Source organism: Chiloscyllium punctatum, chromosome 38 (genome assembly GCF_047496795.1).
Source record: "Chiloscyllium punctatum isolate Juve2018m chromosome 38, sChiPun1.3, whole genome shotgun sequence".
Classification (NCBI taxonomy): Eukaryota; Metazoa; Chordata; class Chondrichthyes; order Orectolobiformes; family Hemiscylliidae; genus Chiloscyllium; species Chiloscyllium punctatum.
In genome coordinates, this window is record NC_092776.1 from 23,345,345 (window position 1) to 23,366,766 (window position 21,422).

The 21,422-nt window shown below is 40.5% G+C and overlaps 1 protein-coding gene across 1 annotated transcript in view; it reads left to right on the forward strand.

The window, feature by feature from the left end:
* ablim1b (actin binding LIM protein 1b) overlaps positions 1–21,422 on the forward strand; it is a 254,903-nt gene that overhangs the window by 171,970 nt on the left and 61,511 nt on the right. Inside the window, exons 8-10 of the mRNA XM_072557362.1 lie at positions 5,864–5,922; positions 17,939–18,016; positions 21,136–21,291. Coding sequence (XP_072413463.1) covers positions 5,864–5,922; positions 17,939–18,016; positions 21,136–21,291 — 293 coding nt within the window. The remainder of the gene's footprint in view (positions 1–5,863; positions 5,923–17,938; positions 18,017–21,135; positions 21,292–21,422) is intronic.

A 21,422-nucleotide genomic window follows, 5' to 3' on the forward strand; every position in this document is an offset into this window, starting at 1 on the left:
TCACCTGTAAGTTTGTAGATGACACCAAAATTGGAGGTGCAGTGGACAGTGAAGAAGGTTACCTCTGATTACAACAGGATCTTTATCAGGTGGGCCAATGGGTGAGGAGTGGCAGATAGGGTTTAATTTAGATAAATGTGAGATGCTGCATTTTGGAAAGGTAAGTCAGAGCAGAACTTATACACTTAATGGTAAGGACCTGGGGAGTGTTGCTGAACAAAGCTGCACCTTGGAGTGCAGATTCCTAGCTCCTTGAAAGTCGCAGGTAGATAGGATAGTGAAGAAAGTGTTTGCTATGCTTTCCTTCATTGTTCAGAGTATTGAATATAGGCATTGTGAGGTCATGTTGTGGCTGTACAGGACATTGGTTAGGCCACTTTTGGAATATTGTGTGCAAATCTGGTCTCCCTCCTATTGAAAGACTGTTGTGAAATTGAAAGCATTCAGAAAAGATTTACAAGGATGTTGCCAATGTTGAAGGCTTTGAACTACATGGAGAGGCTGTTTTCCCTGGAACATCAGAGGCTGAAGGGTGACCTTATAGAGGTTTATAAAATCATGGGTGGGGGGGCGGGGTCATGAATAGGGTACATTGACTAGAAGGCATAGGTTTAGGGTCAGCGGGGAAAAATTTAAAAGGACCTAAGGGGCAACTTTTTCACACAGAGGGTGGTGTGTGTATGGAATGAGCTGCCAGGGGAGGTGGTGGAGGATGGTACACTTACAACATTTAAAAGGCATCTGGATGGGTATATGAATAGGAAGAGTTTAGAGGGATATGGGCGAAGTGCTGGCAAATGGGACTAGATTAGGTGGGATATCTGGTTGGCCTGGATGAGTTGGAGCAAAGGGGCTGTTTCCGTGCTGTACACCTCTATCACTCTGTGACTCTAATTGATTTCTGTTCCATTGATAGCATTGGTCATTAAATTTAGGGACTTAGAGCAATCATATAGATAAGAACAACCAGATTTAAAATCCTCAAAAAATTGTAAAACTACAGTGGATGTTTGCTTTTATCAAACTTTTAAATGGAGTATAACTCCTTTTCGAACAGTTTATTATAACTATCTTTCAAAGGCATTAAAAAGTAGAGATGGCATGATTGATTACTATACTAAGGTGGAGATGTTTGAAGAGCGGGAAATTAGCTGGTGTATTGCTCTGGTATGCACTCTTAAACTCAAAATGGTAATTTTAGATTGCTGTGATTTCCTACTGTACAAATAAGATGGGATACTTTTAAACACAGCACATTGAGTATGTAAATTCATTTCCATGACTGGAAACTATAAAGGAATTTGTGTACAGTAGTTATTGGGGAGCTCAGAAAGACCATTGAGATCATTTTATCTGCATTGAAAACATTGACAGCTTGATTCAGCTGGTAGCACCCTTTTGTTTGAATTAGAAGATTTAGTTTAAAGTACACTCCAAGACTTAAGCAAAATACCACATCACTCACTGTCAGGAAAATGTTGGCATTCTTTTCCTGATGGAAGTTGAAGGGCCCTCAGAACGGCTGTGGAACTGGCCTGCATTAATCCTTTATTCCCATCAATTCCACTCATAACCTACACTTGTTAACAGGCGCTAACAAGGATCCTTCCTTAAGTATTGAGTTTAGGTCAAAATATAATATCAAGCCCAAACTGCCATTTTAGTTAGAGGCCTGTACAGTGGCATCATTGTGACTTCCTTGACAGGTCAATATGTTTGAAAAAAGAGCCAAAAAGATCCAGTTTTTTTTTGCCTCTTCACATTTTAGCTGGATGAGCTGACAGAGTCCCTGGCCTCCACATGGAAACCTTGGGTCTCAATTGACCCGTCTCAACACCATCCCCAGCCTGATGTTGAGGCCCTCCCAAATACTTCCCTGATGTATCATTTAGCTACCGTTAGTAGGATCTTAGTTGTCCAGATAACTACCACTGTACTCTAAGAAAATTAAATGTACTGAACCTGTCTTGAGAAGCTTCTGAGACTTTTCTGATGAAATGCTGTATAAATGTTATTCTGCCTGGCTGTATCACTGAGACATCATGAACATAGAGGTATGCCATAAAACACATGAATAAGGCCTGGTTATTGTTCCAACTGCAAGAAGAGTTTTCACTGAGAATAACATTGTAAAAAGAAATAAACTCAAAGCACAGACCATTGCATTTATTTTCCTAACATTTGAATTCAGTCCATAGTAATTAAGTGCATCTTTTGGTACCGAAGCAGCCATCTTTAGTTCTAATGTTCTGCAGGGTTTGATTCCAAGTCAAATTGTGCTAATCTGAAACAAACACAAATTAACATGTTTCAGGAATTCAGGAGCATGTAATGTTAAACTCAAGTCAGGAAAGGTGAACTGACTTCTCTCACCACCCTACTTCTATATTAGTGACAACAGGTTTGAATTTAACACAATAAGGATATTGCAAATGTAATAAATAAATACTTAACTGTGTCTAACTTAGTGTAAAAAATAAGCCAGTCAGGTTCCTTAAGTTAGCAATTAAGGAATTTGTTTCATATCTGAAGCTCACTGAATCAAACAGGCAGTAATCATTAACAAAAGATTTAAAATTTATTGATATATACATATATATCCAATTGCCCACTTATTACTACCTATTAGCTCAGTTGGTTGGATGGCTGATTTGTGCTGCAGAGTGATGTCAACAGCAGCAGTTCAATTCCCCAGGTTAAACTCACCACCAGTAGTCTCTCTGTAATGAGACTGCAGTTCTTTGGTTCTCTGGGACTAGAGTTATAGAGTCATACAGCACAGAAACAGTCCAACCAGTCCATGCAGAACATAATCGCAAGCTTAATTAATCCCACCTGCCAGTTCCTGGCACTTATCCCTCCAAATCTTTCCTATTCATGTACTTGTCTAAGTTAGTTTTAAACATTGTAACTATGCCCACATCCACCATTTCCTCAGCAAGTCCATTCCACACACAAACCACTCTCTATGTAAATAAAATTGCCCCTCATATTTTTTTAAATCTCTCTCCTCTCACCTTCAAAATGTGTCCCCTAGTCTTGAAATCCCCATCCTAGGGAAAGGACAGCTATCTTTAATCCTGTCTATACCCTTTATGATGTTATAAACCTCTGTAAGGTTACCTCTCAACCTCCTATACTCCAGTGAAAAATGTCCCAGCCTATCTAGCCTTTCTTCATAACTCAAGCCTTCCATACCCAGCAACATTCTGATAAATCTCTTCTGAATTCTCCCCAACTTAATAATATCCTTCCTGTAACTGGGCAACCAGAACTGGACACAGTACTCTAGAAGAGGCCTCACCAATGTCCTATACAACCTCAACATGACTTCCCAACTCCTATGCTCAAAGGACTTAGCAACAAAGGCTAAGGCAACTTTGCCTTACCTTTGCTTTTAAAAGTGTTTTCAAAGTGTTCAAGATATAAATGACAAGTTAACAAGTTAAATGATAAGTAGATGTAGATGGGACAGAGACAGGATGTAGTGAAACTATTGGGAAGGTTTCTCATGTGATGAAACAAAGGGATTGGTTAAACTGTATCTGCTTTAACACAAGGAGTGTCAGAAATAAGAGTGAATAAACTTCGAGAATGGATCAGTACTTGGAGCTATGATGTTGTGGCTATAACGGAGACGTGGGTTTCGCAGAGGCACGAATGATTGCGAGATGTTCCAAGGTTTAGAATATTTAAAATGAACAGGGAGGGTGGAAAAAGAGGAGGGGTACAGCGTTGCTAATCGGAGAGTGCATCACGGCTACAGAAATGACGGTTGTTGAGGAAGGTTTGCCTACTGAGTTGGTATGAGTGGAAATTAGGAACAGCAAGGGAGCAACCACCTCATTGGGGGTTTTCTACAGGTCCCCTAATAGCAGTAGAGAGATTGAAGAACTTATAGGCTGGCAGATTTTGGGAAAATGCAGATGTAGCAGGGTGGTTATTATGGGTGATTTCAATTTTCCCAATATCGACTTGAAACCTCCTAATGCAGATAGTTTGGATTAAAGACAGGAATCTTGGCAGTGTAGAGGAACAGAGTGATCTTGGTGTTCAAGTACATAGATCCCTCAAAGTTGCCACCCAAGTGAATAGGGTTGTTAAGAAAGCATATGGTGTTTTAGCTTTCATTAACAGGGCGATCGGGTTAAGATCTGTGAGGTTTTGCTGCAGCTCTACAAGTCCCTGGTGAGACCACACTTGGAATATTGTGTCCAGTTCTGGTCACTCTACTAGAGGAAAGATACTGAGGCTTTGGATAGGGTGCAAAGAAGGTTTAGCAGGATGCTGCCTGGACTGGAGGGCTTGCCTTATGAAGAGACATTTACTCAGTTCAGACTTCTCTCTCTGGAGAGAAGGAGAAAAAGAAGTGACCTGATCGAGGTATACAGGTAATGAGAGGCATGGATAGAGTCAATAGCCGTAGACTTTTCCCCAGGGCAGGATTGACTGGCACGAGGGGTCATAGTTTTAAGATATAGGAGGAAGGTATAGAGGCGACATCAGAGGTAGGTTCTTTACGCAGAGAGTTGTGGATGCATGGAATGCATTGCCTTGGTGATGGTGGAAGCAGAGTCATTAGGGACATTTAAGCGACTGCTAGACATGCACAAAGATAGCAGTGAATTTGAGGGGTGGGTAGGTTGGGTTATTTTATTTTACATTAGGATTAATTCTCGGCACAACATCATGGGCCAAAGGGCCTGTTCTGTGGCGTATTTTTCTATGTTCTATGTTCTATAACATTTGTGAATAAATTAATACAACCAATGACATTGTAAATTAATTTATTAAATAATAATTTTTCATTACAAGAGTTACAGTGTTCATCATATGCTGTCTCTATTTGTACAACCAATGGCCACAGAAGCATAAGTATAAAATAATGTCTTGGAGCAGAGCCAAGGCAAGCTTTTCATAACATCTTTATCAGTGTCAGTGGTCTTACTGGTACAATAGTTCATGTTAGTGGACTGCAGCATGTCACAGTACAACCATGAGCTTCTCTAAATTGGCAATTAACTGATCACAGCACTTACATCATAATTTTTCCACTGGGAAATCTGTTATCAGAATAGCACAGAAAGTATATTGCTTGGATAATATTTGGCCAACTTCTATTATACCTGACCAAGACACGTTTGGCACTGTTACCAGGTAAAAAGAACAACCTCCAGCTATGCCATCCTAAATGAAAAAAAAACTTGTATATTCTCTGAGTGCAATCATCATAGCTGCCATTTATACTTTTATCAACTTACTACCTATGTTAGTGAAATAAGCTTTCAATTTCAGCTCCCATTTTAATGTTTAAAGTGGCTATAGTTTATCATTTTTATCAAATACATTTTTGTATTGTTTTATAAGATTAGGGTTTTCTATAGTGCAGGTCATTCTTCTATTGTGTTGTTTTGAGATGTGGGCAGCACTGGCTATGCCAGCATTTATTGCCCAGAGAGCAGTTAGGAGTCAACCACATTGCTGTGTCTGGAGTCGCATGAAGGCCAGCCCAGGTAAGGATAACAGATTCCTTTCCTAAAGGACATTAGTGAACCAAATGGACTTTTCTTGATAATCGACAATGGTTTCATGGTCATCATTAGAGCTTAATTCCAGACTTTTATTGAATTGAAATTCTGCCATCTGCCATGGTGGGATTCAAACTCAGGTCCCCAGAACATTATCTGGGTCTCTACGTTGATTGTCTAGCAATAATATCACTCAGCCATCATCTCCCCTGTATTAATCTTTCAAACAGAGCAAAAAATTTTAAAAAGTGATAATGCAAATGTTGCTTAGTTACTGGAACTGATCATTCACTTTATAGAGTTTCATGTTCAGATTCCAATCATCCTCCTAACAGGTTCCACGGTTTGGCATCCCGACTGTAAGAAGTCTACGAGGGCTGAAGAGAAACAAAGGGTGAGTACATTATGCAAACAAGCAACAATATGAGTGCTAATCATACACATATGCATTATCCAGTTACCATGGATTTGATTTCATCTGGTTCATTTTTTGTGTAGAAAACCAGTTTACTTCTCTCCTGAGTCTGCTACCCTCTTCTATTTTACCAAGTGGAGAAAGTTTCCTCAGCTTGTTGCACGAAACATAACCTTAAAATGCTTTTACAGAACGTGTCTATGATTTTGGTGAATGTAGTGTGGAGAAAATATTATCAGAGAAATGGAATGGTGTATGATTTGTATTCATGACACATGGTGAAGATTAGTGACTGCTCCTTAGTTGTGAGATTTTGTTAATCACAGAGATTTTGATATCTTTGATTTAGCATTGGTACAATTCTGAGGCCACAAAGTGGAGCAAAAGTATAATTAACCAGCCTCAGCATGAGGGCAGCTAGGGAGCAGTGCGTAGCGCAACAGAAGTGACTCAAATCCATTAAACTCTGAATAGTGGAAATAGCATCCCATTTGATTAGCACACGCTTCAAGTATTAACATTTACTCCCTCTGAACAGAGCTGCACTGAGGTTGCAATATGCGCCTTAACCACTGTAGCAGTTCACCAAGGCTCTTTCAGTCGCACCTTCCAAACATCTGACCTCTAGCACTTTGAAGAACAAGGTCAACAGGCACTGGGGAGCACCACTACTTGCAAGCTCCCCTCCAAGTCTCACACTAACCTGTTTTAGCAATACATTGTCATTGGGTCAAAATCCTGAAACTCCCTCCACAATAACAAAATAAAATTTGTAAAATCGAGTGAACGTATGAACAAGGAATAAAAGTCAATTAGAGGAACTTGTAAAAAGCAATTTTTGAAATTGTCTTGCAAAGGTTTCAGAGAATGTGGATAATATTTCATTGTAAATTTGTTGGCTTTCATCATTGGATTCGGATAGCTCATGACGAAGGAGAATGGGATCAGTTAGCCCGCAGACACAAAATTAATCTGCAGTAAAACCATGCTGTTAACCTTGAAGCCAAGTTGACAGTCAAATTCTTAAGCAGAAGCAGTAAGTTATTTTATGCCATGTAATTGTTGCTTTAAAGTTATAATGGGGCAATATAATAACAGGTTCGCAGTGAAGCAATGTACAAAGTAATATTGGCCTGTCTGTCAGATCAATAGTGAACACTGAAACAAATTGTTTCTATAATTAGAAGATTAATTGTCGTTAAGATCATTCAAACTTTCAAATCTATGTACCCTCTTTAAATTAAGAAATAAATGGAGAAATTAATGCTCTCATTGAAATTGGGAAATAGCACTTGCTTTGTGGTACAAAACATTTGTCCTGTTTGCTGAATTGACAGAGTACTGTAATTTTTATCCATGTCCTCCATTCGTAACAAAGACGTTTTGCAACCTTATCCTTCTATGGCAGTGATGCAGAGACAGGAAAACAAGCCTTCATCAGATTTTTCAATGGAATGAAGTGGCTGTATCGTATCCTAGCATGCAGATGAATTAATATCTTTGTGTGAAGTTCCTCTGGACTGTATTTTAACAGACACATTACTGTCTTTTTTTCTAGTACAATATGTCTACTTATTTTGGCAAATATTCCATTTATCAAGATTTATGAATTCGGCAATCTCAACAAAAGAACAGAAAAGGCTTTTTAATTACATCATTTTGATTTAAGAGAGATCAAATTATGTAAAAGGAATAATTCTTTTAAGATCATAAGATATAGGAGAAGAATTAGACCACTCAGCCTATCAAGTCTGCTCTTGCATTTGATTATTTGATCATGGCTGAGATCTTTCTCAACCCCATTCTCCTGGCTTCTCTCCATAACCTTTGATCCCCTTACAAATTAAGAAACTATCTATCTCTGTCCTCAAGACACTCTGACTTGTCCTCCATAGCCTTCTATGGTAATGAGTTCCACAGATTAACCATGCTCTGGCAAAAGATATTCCTCTTCATCTCAGTTCTAAAGAGTCATCCTTTCATTGTGAGGCTATGCTCTCAGGTCTTCATCTCTCTTCCTAGTGGAAACATCCCCTCCATGCCCACTCTATCCAGGCCTGTCAGTGTTCTGTAAGTTACAATGAGATGGCCCCCTCATCCTTCTAAACTCCATTGAGTATAGACCCAGAGTCCTCAACCATACCTTATACGACAAGCCCTTCATCCCAGGGATCCTTCTTGTCAGCTCTCTCTAGGCCCCCCTCCAATGCCAGCACATCCTTAGATTTGGAGCCAAAAACTGCTCACAATATTGCAAATACGGTCTAACTAGAATGTTATGTAGCCTCAACAATACATCTCTGCTCTTGGATTCTAGCACTCTTGAAATGAATTCATTTCAATGCTAACATTGCATTTGCCTTCCTAACTGTGGACTGAGCCTGCATGTTAACCTTAAGAGAATCTTGAACTAGCACTCCCAAGTCCCTTTGTGCTTCAGGTTTCCAAAGCATTTCCCCATTTAGAAAATAGTCTCTGACTCCATTCTTCTGACCAAAGTGCGTGACTTCACACTTTCCCATATTGTATTCTATCGACCACTTCCTTGCTCATTCTCCCAGTCTGTCCAAGTCCTTCCACAGCTTCGCCACTTCCTCAACTTTCTCTTTCCCTTCATCTATCTTTGTGTCATCTGCAAACTTAGCAACAATACCGTCATCCAGATAGTTAATATATAACATGAATAGTTGTGGTCCCAACATGGATCCCTGCAGAACTGCACTAGCTGCTGGCTGCCATCCTGAAAAAGATGCCTTTATCCCACTCGATACCTTCTGCCAGTCTACCAATCCTCTATCCATGCCAGTACCTTGCTCTTAACACCATGGACTCTTATCTTATTTAACAGCCTCCAATGTAGCACTTTGCCAATGGCCTTCTGGAAATCCAGATAGATCACATCAACTGGCTCTCCTTTGTCTAACTTATAGTCATAAACTCATAGAGATCTACAGCATGCAAACAGATGCTTTGGTCCAGTTCATGTGTGCCATTCAGATATCCCTAAATAAATCTAGTCCCATTTGCCGGCATTTGGCCCATATCCCTCAAAACCGTTCCTATTCATCTAACTATCCAGATGCCTTTTAAATGTAATTATACCAGCCTCCACCACTTCCTCTGGTAGCTCATTCCATACACGCACCACCCTCTGTGTGAAAATGTTGCCCCTTTGGTCCCTTTCCCCTTCTCACCTTAAATCTATTTCCCCAAGTTTTGAAAAGACCTTGTCTATTTATCCTGTCCATGCCGCTCCTGGTTTTATAAACCTCTATAAGGTCACCCTCAGCCTCTAACGCTCCAGGGAAAATAGCTCCAGTCTATTCAGCCTCTCCCTATTGCTTGTTATCTCCTCAAGGAGTTCCAATAAGTTTGTCAGGCATGACCTCCCCTTAATGAAGCCATGCTGACTCAGCCCTATTTTACCATGCACTTCCAACTATTATGTAATCACATCCTTAATAGTGAACTCTAATATTTTACCAATGAACGAGATCAGGCTAACTGACCTCTAGTTTCCTGCTTTCTGCCTCCCTCCTTTCTTAAACATGGATGCTACGTTAGCCATTTTCCAGTCCTCAGGGGCCCTTTTGACTGCAGTGATTCCTGAAAGATCACATTCAATTCCTTCAATCTTGTCAGCTATCCCCTTCAGAAACCTTGGGTGTAGTCCGCATGGTCCTGGTGATTTATCCACCTTCAGATTTCAGTTTCACCAGCACCTTTTCCTCACCTCTGCCCCTGACTCTCTTGAAGTTCTGGGATGCTGCTGATGTGTTTCACCATGAAGATTGATGCAAATTACCTATTCGGTTCCTCTGCCAATTCTTTGCTCATTATTACAACTTCTGCCTCATTTTCTAGCAGTCTACGCTTGCTCACTCTTACCTTTAATAACATGATTTGACTTCAACAGATTAAAAAATGTGTAACTTTACAAACAGCTTTTTTAGCAATAAAGTGGACAGTTTATTTTTAATTGCACACAATTTTTTGGAAAGGTTTTCCAACCAAATGTCCAAATGACGATGCAATAGTGAACTGTTTGAATGTGGAATTATTTTGAGGCATGAGCTGATGCTGAAGTGAATTGGGCTCTGGTTCCCATTGATTAGAGCACAATTTCTGAATGCCCAGTTCCAATAGGTACTTCAGTGAAGTGAAGTGCATTTTCAGGTTAGCCCTGTCACTAATAAAGAACCTCTCAAAAGAAATAATTTAGGGACTTAATTCTCCATTTAGGATCATAGAGTCATAGAGATGTACAGCTTGGAAACAGACCCTTCGGTCCAACCCGTCCATGCCGACCAGATATCCCAACCCAATCTATTCCCACCTGCCAGCACCTGACCCATATCCCTCCAAACCCTTCCTATTCATATACCCATCCAAATGCCTCTTAAATGTTGCAATTGTACCAGCCTCCACCACTTCCTCTGGCAGCTCATTCCATACATGTACCACCCTCTGTGTGGAAAAAGTTGGCCCTTAGGTCTCTTTTATATCTTTCCCCTCTCACCCTAAACATATGCCCTCTAGTTCTGGACTCCCTGACCCCAGGGAAAAGACTTTGCCTATTAACCCTATCCTTGCCCCTCATAATTTTGTAAACCTCTATAAGGTATTTGCTGTTCTATATATGAAAATGATGACAAAATGATGATGGTGTCACCCTTCACTCGCTGCTGGAGTACAACATTCTGAATTCTGACACTCTGAACATTGTTGGGAACTCCCTTTGGATTCTTTAGTAATCTAACCTTCTGCGATGGAGCACGATCAACTCATTCTTGGTTCAGGTACATAACATCAAAGGGGGAGAGATCATTGTCATCTAGTCTCAAAACGTTAACTTACTTTCTCACCATGGATGCTGCCTGACCCGCTGTGATAGCCAACATTTTTTTGTTTTCCATAAATAAGATTTTATTTGATTTATTAGAGATGGTTTATAAGTTACCTGAATATCAATTGTGCAGCATTTGTTATTCAAAGCCTGCCACTAACCAGCTCATAGCTCTCATTTGACTGAGAGATTTCTCATCATTTCAACCGATATCTGATGTAGTTGAAGGAAGCCAGATGAAGGACTTATACTCGAAACATCGATTCTCCTGCACCTTGGATGCTGCCTGACCTGCTGTGCTTTTCCAGTACTACACTCTCAACTCCAATCTCCAGCATCTGCAGTCCTCACTTTCTCCTAGTTGATATCTGATGTAACATGCAATGAGGATAGATTTGAGGATAGAGAAAAATCAACTTGCAAATAGGTTTTCCATACAGATTCCAGCATCTACACTAGTTTGCTCCTAAAACTTATTAGTTTTGTATATTATTAATATTAATAATTCTTAAGTTTTTTAATGGACATTAGTAAGTAGCTTGATGGACTAATAAGTGATAAAATATTTATGGACACACACACCTTTTACAATCAGTCTCAGTGAGCAGTGTGTGTTTTCCATCCATACATGCTAGAGGCCAGCCCAGAAATGACATATACCTTTAATAACCTCAATCAAAACCGGAATTCCCTTGAAAAGGGAGTTATCCAGATCATCCTTGTAAGAAGAGCTACATTGCACTAGCTGACCTACCTTCTTGTTATTCAAGATGAACAGAAGCAATTCTTCATTTTCTATTATGGGAAGTCTTCTGTGATTGTCACTAGGTTAATAGTGTTACTACTCTTCAGATATTAACAACAATAGAAAATACATTAATGTACTCATGCAAAATATCAGTAAATTTCACATTATCTGGAGGTTTACAGCACAATTTTCAATGGTTCAGATTACAAGGAATTAATTTGAACAAGTGGTTTTGCTATTTGGTTTATTAGAGCAAAACAAATGGAAGGAAATCATTTTTACTTGTCTCTTTTATCAGAATCTAAAAAATTCTTATTTTACTTATGAAAGGGTAACTGTTAAAGAAATGCAGACAGCTCAGTCCAAACAGGTTTGTTTTTCACACTTCCTTGCCTCATCTTGTGGGGGCCACTCGCACTGAGTTAGCAGGCAGTCATTGTATAAAGTCTGATTCACTTACCTACTGACAGATCATTTCATCCACTGCTCCATTTGCTGCAATCAATCCATTCGCCTTGCTCAGATAATTTCTGTTGAAATATCACAGAATTGTTCCCTTATATGATTCAGCAAACAACCAGGAAGAGAAAAAATGAATGTTTATGGGCAATTATGATTTGGAGATGCCAGTGTTGGACTGGAGTGTACAAAATTAAAAATCACACAACCTCAGGTTATAGTCCAAAGGTTCATTTGGAATCACTAGCTTTCAGGACACTGCTCCTTCATTAGGTGGTTGTGGAGTATAAGATCGTAAGACAAGACAATCTTATACTCCACAACCACCTGATAAAGGAACAGTGCTCCAAAAGTTACTGCTTCCAAATAAACCTGTTGGGACTATAACCTGGTGTTGTGTGATTTTTAATTGTGGGGAATTAGACTGTTTAAAAGTTCAGCCAATGTCTGTATGCATGAAGGAGGAGAATGTGAGGACTGCAGATGCTGGAGATCAGAGTCAAGAGTGTGGTGCTGGAAAAGCACAGCAGGTCAGGCAGCATCGAAGGAGCAGGAGAACCAACGTTTTGGGCATAAGCCCTTCATCAAGGTTGTCCAGAACATTGATTTTCCTGCTCCTTGGATGCTGCTTGACTTGCTGTGCTTTTCCAGTACCTCTCAATCGGCTCTGTATGCATAAAACCATATTTCTTTTAGTATATTCCAAATTGTTCAAAACATCCCTTTTATTTTGATGTTCTTAATATTTGAACCCTCCATCACAACTTGTACAAGTAGAATTATACCATAAGATATGGGAACAAAATTGGTCATTCAGCCCATCACATCTGATCTGCCATTTGATCATGGCTGATATCTTTCTCAGCCCTAATCTCCTACCTTCTCCCCATAATTCCTGATCCCTTGATATTCAAGAAGAACCTATCTATCTCTGTCTTATTAAAATTCAATGGTTCGGCCTCCACAGCCTTTGTTGGACAGATTCATCACCTTCTGGCTGAAGAAAATCCTCCTCATCTCAATTCTAATGGGTCATCCCTTCATTCTGAGGGTGTGCCCTGAAGTCCTCATCTCTCCTTCTAGTGGAAACATCTTATCCATGTCCACTCCATCCAAGCCTCTTTGTTTTCTCAAAGTATCAAAGCGATGGCCCCTCATCCTTCTAAACTCCAGAGTCCTCAACCTCTCCTCATGAAACAAATCCCTCATCCCAGAATCCTTCTTGTAAATCTCCCATGGAACCCCTCCAAGGCCATCACATCCTTTCTTACATACATAGCACAAAAACTGCTCACAGTATTCCAAATATGGTCTGATCAGAACCTTATACAGTGTGAGCAGTACATTCCTGTTCATGTATTCTAGCTGTCTTGAAATGAATGCTAACTGCCAAGTGAACCTGCATGTTCATCTTAAGAGAATCCTAAAGTAGGACTCCTAAATCCCTTTGTGTTTCAGATTTCTGAAGCCTTTCCCTATCCGAAAAATAGTCTGTTATCCAATTCTTCCTCCCAAAGTGTGTAACTTATACTTTCCCACATTGTACTCTATCTGTCACTTCTTTGCCTATTATCCTAGCCTGTCCAAATCCTTTGGCAGCTCCCCCCACCTCCTCAACACTACCTGCCCCTCCACCAATATTTGTATCATCTGCAAGGGTTTGTATCATCAGAGAGCCACATGCTATTTTCAGTCATCTTTAATTTTCCCTGGGCAATGCTCCCATGCAGTTTCCTGTCCATCTGGTATACTGCCAAGAGCATTAAAACAAAAATTAATTTCAGAACAGGAGAAGAAAGTAAATCAATTCTATTCAGCTCTTCAAGCTCTGGATATCACTCACATTTTTTATTCATGATTTGATCCAATGTTTTTGTTCAGTCTGCAGAAAAAGCGGTATTTTTTTAAAGTTCAGCCATCTCAATGTGATATTAATTATTACAGTAATTGTATTAAAAGCTTATTCATGCCAAATTTTGACTAGGCTCGGTTTCTGAACAAGCCGCGCTGAAAGCTCCATTTTTGAGTGGTGGGCAGACAGTAGACAATAGGTGCAGGAGTAGGCCATTCTGCCCTTCAAATCAGCACCACCATTCATTATGATCATGGCTGATCATCCTCAATCAGTATCCTGTCCCTGCCTTATCCCCATAACCCTTGATTCCACTATCCTTAAGAGCTCTATCCAAGATCTTTAGGTTAGTTCACTTTGGAAAGGCTGGAATCTCTGTTTTATTGCAAAACCTCAGCAGGAAATTGTTAATTTATTGATTTTTTTTAAAAAAAGAAAACAACATAATCCGTGTACATTTGATCATTTATATAAGTACCCTCATCAAGTCAAGGATAATGTTATTTTTCAGTGATTTGTATATCACTGAAAAGCCCTGCCATTGATCTTGAATAGCAAGACTATGTCTTTAAAACAAACCACACGCAAGTTTTGCTGGCTGGGGTTATTAAGTGTCTAAGGATGTGTTTGTAGTTGATTTAGAACGATTTGTAGGTGGCTATTTCCTAACATAGCAAATCAAACATATGAAATCTTTATTAATAATAAGAGTAATCTTATGTTTCAAACCATTAAATTACTTTTATTGGTCCTGAATCTTAGGTCATTGGCACACAATAAGTTCAGTCTGTGGAGCATTTAAACCATAAATTATTCACAGTTTACTATGTTAACTTTAAGGATTTTATAAAGAGGAAATTATTTAGTGCATTAGACTTACATATATACAATGTGAATACATTAGATTAAGCATACAAACCTAACATTATACTTCACTATTTCTTACTCGATTGCAGTGCAGATTATGTGAGCTTGCAGCAGTCTCAAGAGGAAATGACAATGTGGTGCAGAGTAAATTACAGTGCCATCAATATTGTCTGCCAGGAAACAGTTGATTTAATGGCCATTATAGCATTTAGCAAAGAGAATGCTGTGATTGTAACCAACAAGCAACCAGCACACTCAGCTGGAATTTGGTTTGTTTGAGCCTCCTATTATAATTAACTTGATAAATTTATAATTGATTATAGGTAGCTGGTTCTGAGTTAAAACTGTTTAAGTGAAAAGCGTTTTAATTGTGCCAAGTTCTCTTGAGATTTTTGACAGTCTGTTTCATTTAAAAACACTAAGGTCGACAGAACTCCACAATTATCACTTTTCTCAAACTGAAATCCATGTAGTTTTCATTTCTAGGTGTGGCAGTAAATAGGTCAATTGGTCCTTTCCATACATTATGATGTGATAAATTTAAGCAATGGTTTTTTTCAATTATCTGGTATGATTAGATTAGATTCCCTGCAGTATGGAAACAGGCCCTTCAGCCCAACAAGTCCACACTGACCTTCTGAAGAGTAACCTACCCAGACCCATTCCTCTACCCTGTATTTACCCCTGCCTAATGCATCTCACACTTTGGGTAATCTAGCATGGCCAATTCACCTGACCTGCACATCTTTGGATTGTGGGAGGAAACTGAAGCACCCGGAGGAAACCCACACAAATACATGGAGAATGTGCAAACTCCACACAAACAGTCGTCTGAGGCAGGAATTAAACCAGGGTCCCAAGTACTGTGAGGCAGCAGTGCTAACCACTGAGCCACCATGGTGTGTGCTTTCTTGGCAATCAACATATTGCAGTGGCAAAAGCATGAGAAAGTGGGAAGATGGGTTTTCTATCACAAGTGCCATCCAGCAAAGCCTATTGTGTGTGGAAGGATAGATCCCTTATTCACAGACACTCAGTACCTAATTGAGATACCTGGCCCTGGGAATGGGGTCTGCTGAAAGAGAACTCCTTGCTTTTGTTTCTGAATGCCCCTGCCACACATTCTCCTCCCCTCCCCCTGCAATACCTATCCCACCCACGTACATCTTTCCAAGGGTCCAGTACTGATCCATAGAGAGGACTCAGTGGATTACTTCAGTAATCTTTGATTGGCTGGCAGCTCTCAGGGACAGAATTTCCAGCTGATTAGGTTCTTATCTCAGTGGGAGGTCTGTCACTTTCCTGTCTGTCACTTACTCTGCAGTAGTATTGGGCTTGTCAGTGGAAAGGAGACCTGGGACATTTACTCACACTAGGTGAAAATGAGGACTGCAGATGCTGGAGATTAGAGTCAAGATTAGAGTGGTGCTAGAAAAGCACAGGAGGTCAGGCAACATCCGAGGACCTGAAAAATTGATGTTTCGAGCAGGAGCCCTTCCACCAGACATCCAAATAAACATGCAAATTAGGAGCAGCAAAAGCTCTTTGAGCATGGCCCACCATTTAATAAGTTTGTGGCTGGTTTGTTTGTAAACTCAACTCAACATTTCTGTCCCCCCACAATAATCTTTGACCCCTCCCTTGCGTATCGAGGATTTATCTACTTCTACCTTTAAAATATTCAAAGACTCTGTTTCCACCTCCCTTTGAAGAAGAGGGTTCTAATACCTCTGAGAAACAAATGCTTGACATCACATGAAAGGGCGACCCCTTATTTTTGTAAGGTGACTTCAGTTGCTACATTCTCCCTCAAGAAAAAATATTCTCTGTACATCCACCATATCTCACCCCCACATTGATGTTATATATTTCAATCCAGCCATTTTATAACCTTCTAAACACCACCCTGACTCATTGTTCTTCATAGGATAATCCTCTCATTGTAGGTATTAGTTTCATAAACCTTCCATGGACTTCTTTCAATGTATTTATAGCTTTCCTTCAATAAGGAGACCAGTACTGTGCACAATATCCAGATGTGCTGTCAGCAATTCCCTGTATTTTTGTACTGAATTTCCCTTGCAATAAACAAGAACATGCCTTTATCTTTTCTTTTTTACTTGCTGTAGCTCTTCCTCAATCGGCAAGCAGAAAACATGTTCTCTCGACTAGATTCCCCATCCTGTATTTCTGTTCCACTGTGTACATGGTAAAAGCACCTGGAAATGAGGCTTAGTTCCATATCTGAAATGCTTGCAACTCTACACTTTTGGCAGATGGCAGCAAGTGTGGCATCTTTGTAAGGAGGCTCTGGCTGCCTTACTGCATGAACTGACTATATGCAAATACACCCTTTAATTATGCTTCACAAATGATCCCTGGGCAGTGGTTTTGGAATTTTAGGCTGCTCCTTAATTTGCTGGTTGGCTTCTCTGAATCTTCTGTTGATTTTTTTAAAAATTGTTGGCTGGGGTGGAATTTATTGCCAATCCACAATTACCTTTGAACTAATTAGTTTGCCGGGTTATTTCAGAGGACAGGGTAAGAGACTACCAAACCATTGCTGTGGGTGTGGAGTTACATGTAAGCCAGGCCAGGTAAGGCTGTCAGATTTCCTTCCTGGAAGACATTTTTGTGATCCAGATAATTTTTTGACATTCAACATATGGTCACCATTTGGCCAGGTTTCAGTTCCAGATTTTCTTCTTATTAAATCCAAATTTCACCATCTGCTTTGGTAAGATTTGAGCTCATGTCCACAGAACATTAGTCTGGGACTTTGGATTATTAGTCTAGTGGCATTATCACTCTGCAGCTGTCTCCCTTTGCATTAGAGTTGCTGTTTGCAACAGTGTGGCTTCAGATTGGGACTTCTGACCAGTCTCTTACACAGTCAGCACTTGAATGCATTTTCTCAGGCTGAGGGTCAGATTATTCATGACCAGCTATTCTCCATTTGCTAAGAGTGAACTTGCCAGTGCCACTGAGGAATGGTATGTCACAGTATCTCAGGTGTTGAAAGTCAGAACAAAAGGGAAATTAAAGACTTTTAGCTCAACTTAATTTCAGTTATTAAATATTTTGTATGTGCAACTTGTGCACCTCTCACACTTTTGCTGTAAAGCATTATATTGCAGAATATTTCAGTGTTTTGTCACACAGTGTTAAAGCGTTAACCTTCAGAAAACCAATTCTTCTTTCTATTTCCTCTCTTTGTTTGCAGCCTACACGATCTTCTTCTGAAAGTATTTCCTCCAGACCTGGTTCTAGCATACCCAGCTCACCTGGCCACACAATTTATGTGAGTAGCTAGTAACAACATTTATTTTCTTTCGAATTCAGAATGACTACATAAAGAGAATGTAATATGGATGATAAAAAAACAAGGTGCTGGAGAAACACAGCAGGTCTGACAGTATCTGCAGAGAGTAAACAGAGTTAATGTTTCAAGTCCCAGTGATGCAGAAAATCCTGTGCTCCAGAATCCACTCTCTCAAGGGACCTCTGGCTCAACATACCCAAAGTACTTTGAATAGAGAATTGGCCTGCTTAGCTATATGAAAACCCATGACAGTGGGTTTGTGGCCAAGAGTTGATGCCATCCTTGAATTGAATGACAGCTAACATCATTAGCAAATTTAGCTACAATAAATTCAGTCCCTTCATCCATCTTTATTCATCTTTAATATGGATCATGAATAGTTATGTGCAGTTCTTAAACTTTTTGTGGCAATGCAGTCAGGTCATTGGCCAAAATTGTGACATTGGACCACATAGGCATGGAAGTCAATGACCTTTGCCCCAAAGGTCTCCTTCCCAACTGAGGAAGAGAATCACAACTGTCCTGTACGAACACCTCAATCATTCATCGTGGAAACTGATGCATGTTCTGTTGCCCCTTGTGCGGGTAGCTCCTCCATCCAAGGCTCCAAACAGTCCTTCCAGGTGAGACAGAGGTCAACTGCCTCTCTTCCAATATAATTTACTGCATCAGGTGCTCCCAATGTAGTCTTCTGTACATCAGGGAGACCGAATGTAAACTTAGGGAACGAGCATCCAAGCCGGGTTTGCAGGGGCCAACCAGACGTCCCAGTCACCGCCCATTTCAATTCCCCCAACCACTCTCTTTTTGACATGACCATCCTTGGTCTCCTCCATTGCCAAACAAACCACAGCTCCTATTGGAGGAATAACACCTTCTCTTCCACCTGGGCACCCTACAACCCGAAGGGCTCAACACTGATTTCTCCAATTTCAAATAGCCTCCCTCCCCATTCCCGACTACCTTCCCAGCCCCTCCCCCTATCTTCCACTGCTCTCTGCTATCAACCAGATTCATTCCTCCCATTGACCAACCAGATCATACCCTCTACCTACCTTACCTATCCCCACTTCACCACTCTATCCCCACCACCCCCCTTTATCTGCAGCTCCCCCTACACCCACCCCCAGTCCTGAAGAAGGATTAGACCCAAAACATCGACTTCTGCACCTCCTGATGCTGCCTGGCTTGCTGTGTTCCTCCAGCCTCCTGCCTGTCTTCAGTGGTTAACATGGCTGCCTCACAGTGCCAGGGAGCCGAGTTTGATTCCACCCTCAGGTGTTTGTGTGGTGTTTCCACATTCTCCCTGTGTCTGCATGGGTTTCTTCCAGGTGCTCCGGTTTCATCGCACAGTCCAAAAATGTGCAGGTTAGGTGGATTGGCCAAGCTAAATTGCCCATAGTGTGTAGGAATATGCAGGCTAGGTGGACCGTACATGGGAAATGTTGGTTTACAGGGATAGCGTAGTGAGGTGGTTCTGGGTGGGATGCTCTTCAGAGAGTCAGAGTGAACCTGATGGGCTGAATGACCTGCTTCCACCCTGTAGAGATTCTGTGATTCTATGATTGTGCTGGTTGGCAAGCTTCGCCCTGGTGTCCAGCTGTTGCACACCTGCTGCAGCCAGACTGCACCTTGTCTATAAGAGGTCCAATTTTACTTCAAGAGCTGCGGGTTTGCATTAACTGTTGCTTTCACATGCATGCACCAAGGGCACAGCTCATTGACTGCATTCTCTGCATGAGGCTGCACAACAAATCTGACATGTCACATCAAGTTTGCCTGCTGTTTGCCTCCTATTGACAAGCTGTGGAGTCACCATGCTATGTGATTCCTGCACCAATTTACTGTGCATAAGAACTTATAACTCTTGAATATCCCAAACTGTAATTTCTAGGATGTTATATTCTCTCTGTGCATTTCTTCTAGTCACAAGACTTTATGATGTCATGTATTTTGTGAAAAGAGATATATTGCGTTTATATTGTACTGTTTGTGACCACTACAGTCCTGAAGTGCAGTATTGTTTTTCAGACAATTTGCACAATGTGATCATGACCAGATACTCTGTTTGTCGACTAATATTGACTGAGAGATAAATAATGATCAGAAAAACAAAGATCTATCCCCTGCTCTGCTCTGAAGTAGTGCCACGGGATCTTTTGCATCTCCCCGCACTAATATTGACTGAGAGATAAATAATGATCAGAAAAACAAAGATCTATCCCCTGCTCTGCTCTGAAGTAGTGCCACGGGATCTTTTGCATCTCCCCACGCAGGCAGATGGGGCCTCTATTTAATGCCTCACAGAAACGACAGCGCCTCTGAAGTGCAGCATTCCCTCTGTACAGTTTTTGAAAGTTTACATAGAATTTTGTGCTCAAGCCTCAGAGTAAGACTTGACCTGGAACCTTGTGAGTCAAAGGTGAGAGTTCTACCACCTGACTCAAAGCTGATGTGGAAAAAAAATTAAAGGTTCAAGTTGATTTCCCAGACAGCCAAATGAAACATCAGTTTCACACTGTGGATCCAGTAATGAGTCTGCAATTGTCTCATTAGAATATTTGATCCTTCAGTGTTGTTTCTGTCTTTATTAGGAGGAATATTATAGCAAAATGTTGCAAATTTGGCATCTTCTCATGAGGCTCTTCTTTCCCTGAAGGCAAGCTGCCAGTAAGTGGAAAATGAAACAAAACTTGGCAGATGTGTGGGAAAATAGCAGTCCTTTTAGCTGTTGAAGCTCACTTTTATCCAACTTCCCAGCAATGGACTCAAATGTGCCTGAAGCCCTCAGGGTGGTCTTCTTAGGCAGAGGTTGGCCATCTCTGCAGATGTTTGAGGTGGAGTAGAGAAAGCTTCATCTTGCATTGACCTTATGCTACACTGATCTGTGACAGTTTAATGATGATACCACCAAGTAAGATGCAGCCAAAAAACATAATGCAAAAGCATACAGACTATTCCATTTCAAACCATGATGCCTGTTATAAACTTGTTAGATATGAGACGATGGTTATTGATTAACTTCATCTGACTTTGAGTGAAGTGACCAAGTATCTAACTGCTTAAGTGATGCTGAATATCTCCTGTTATTTTTCCAGGCAAAAGTGGACAATGAGATTCTTGACTACAAGGACCTGGCTGCAATCCCCAAAGTCAAGGCCATTTATGACATTGAACGGCCTGACCTGATCACTTATGAACCATATTTTGGTGCCACTTTTGAGGATAGACATGAACGTCATAGTATGGGAGAGGTATAGTACAACAGTAACGCTCTTAATATATCAGTTTGAAAACCCGGTCTCACTCATTGCCCTGACATTTTGAGTCAGTTTCAATTCAGATGTAGATGATGGGTGAGAGGTCCTCTCCACCATTTCTGTGA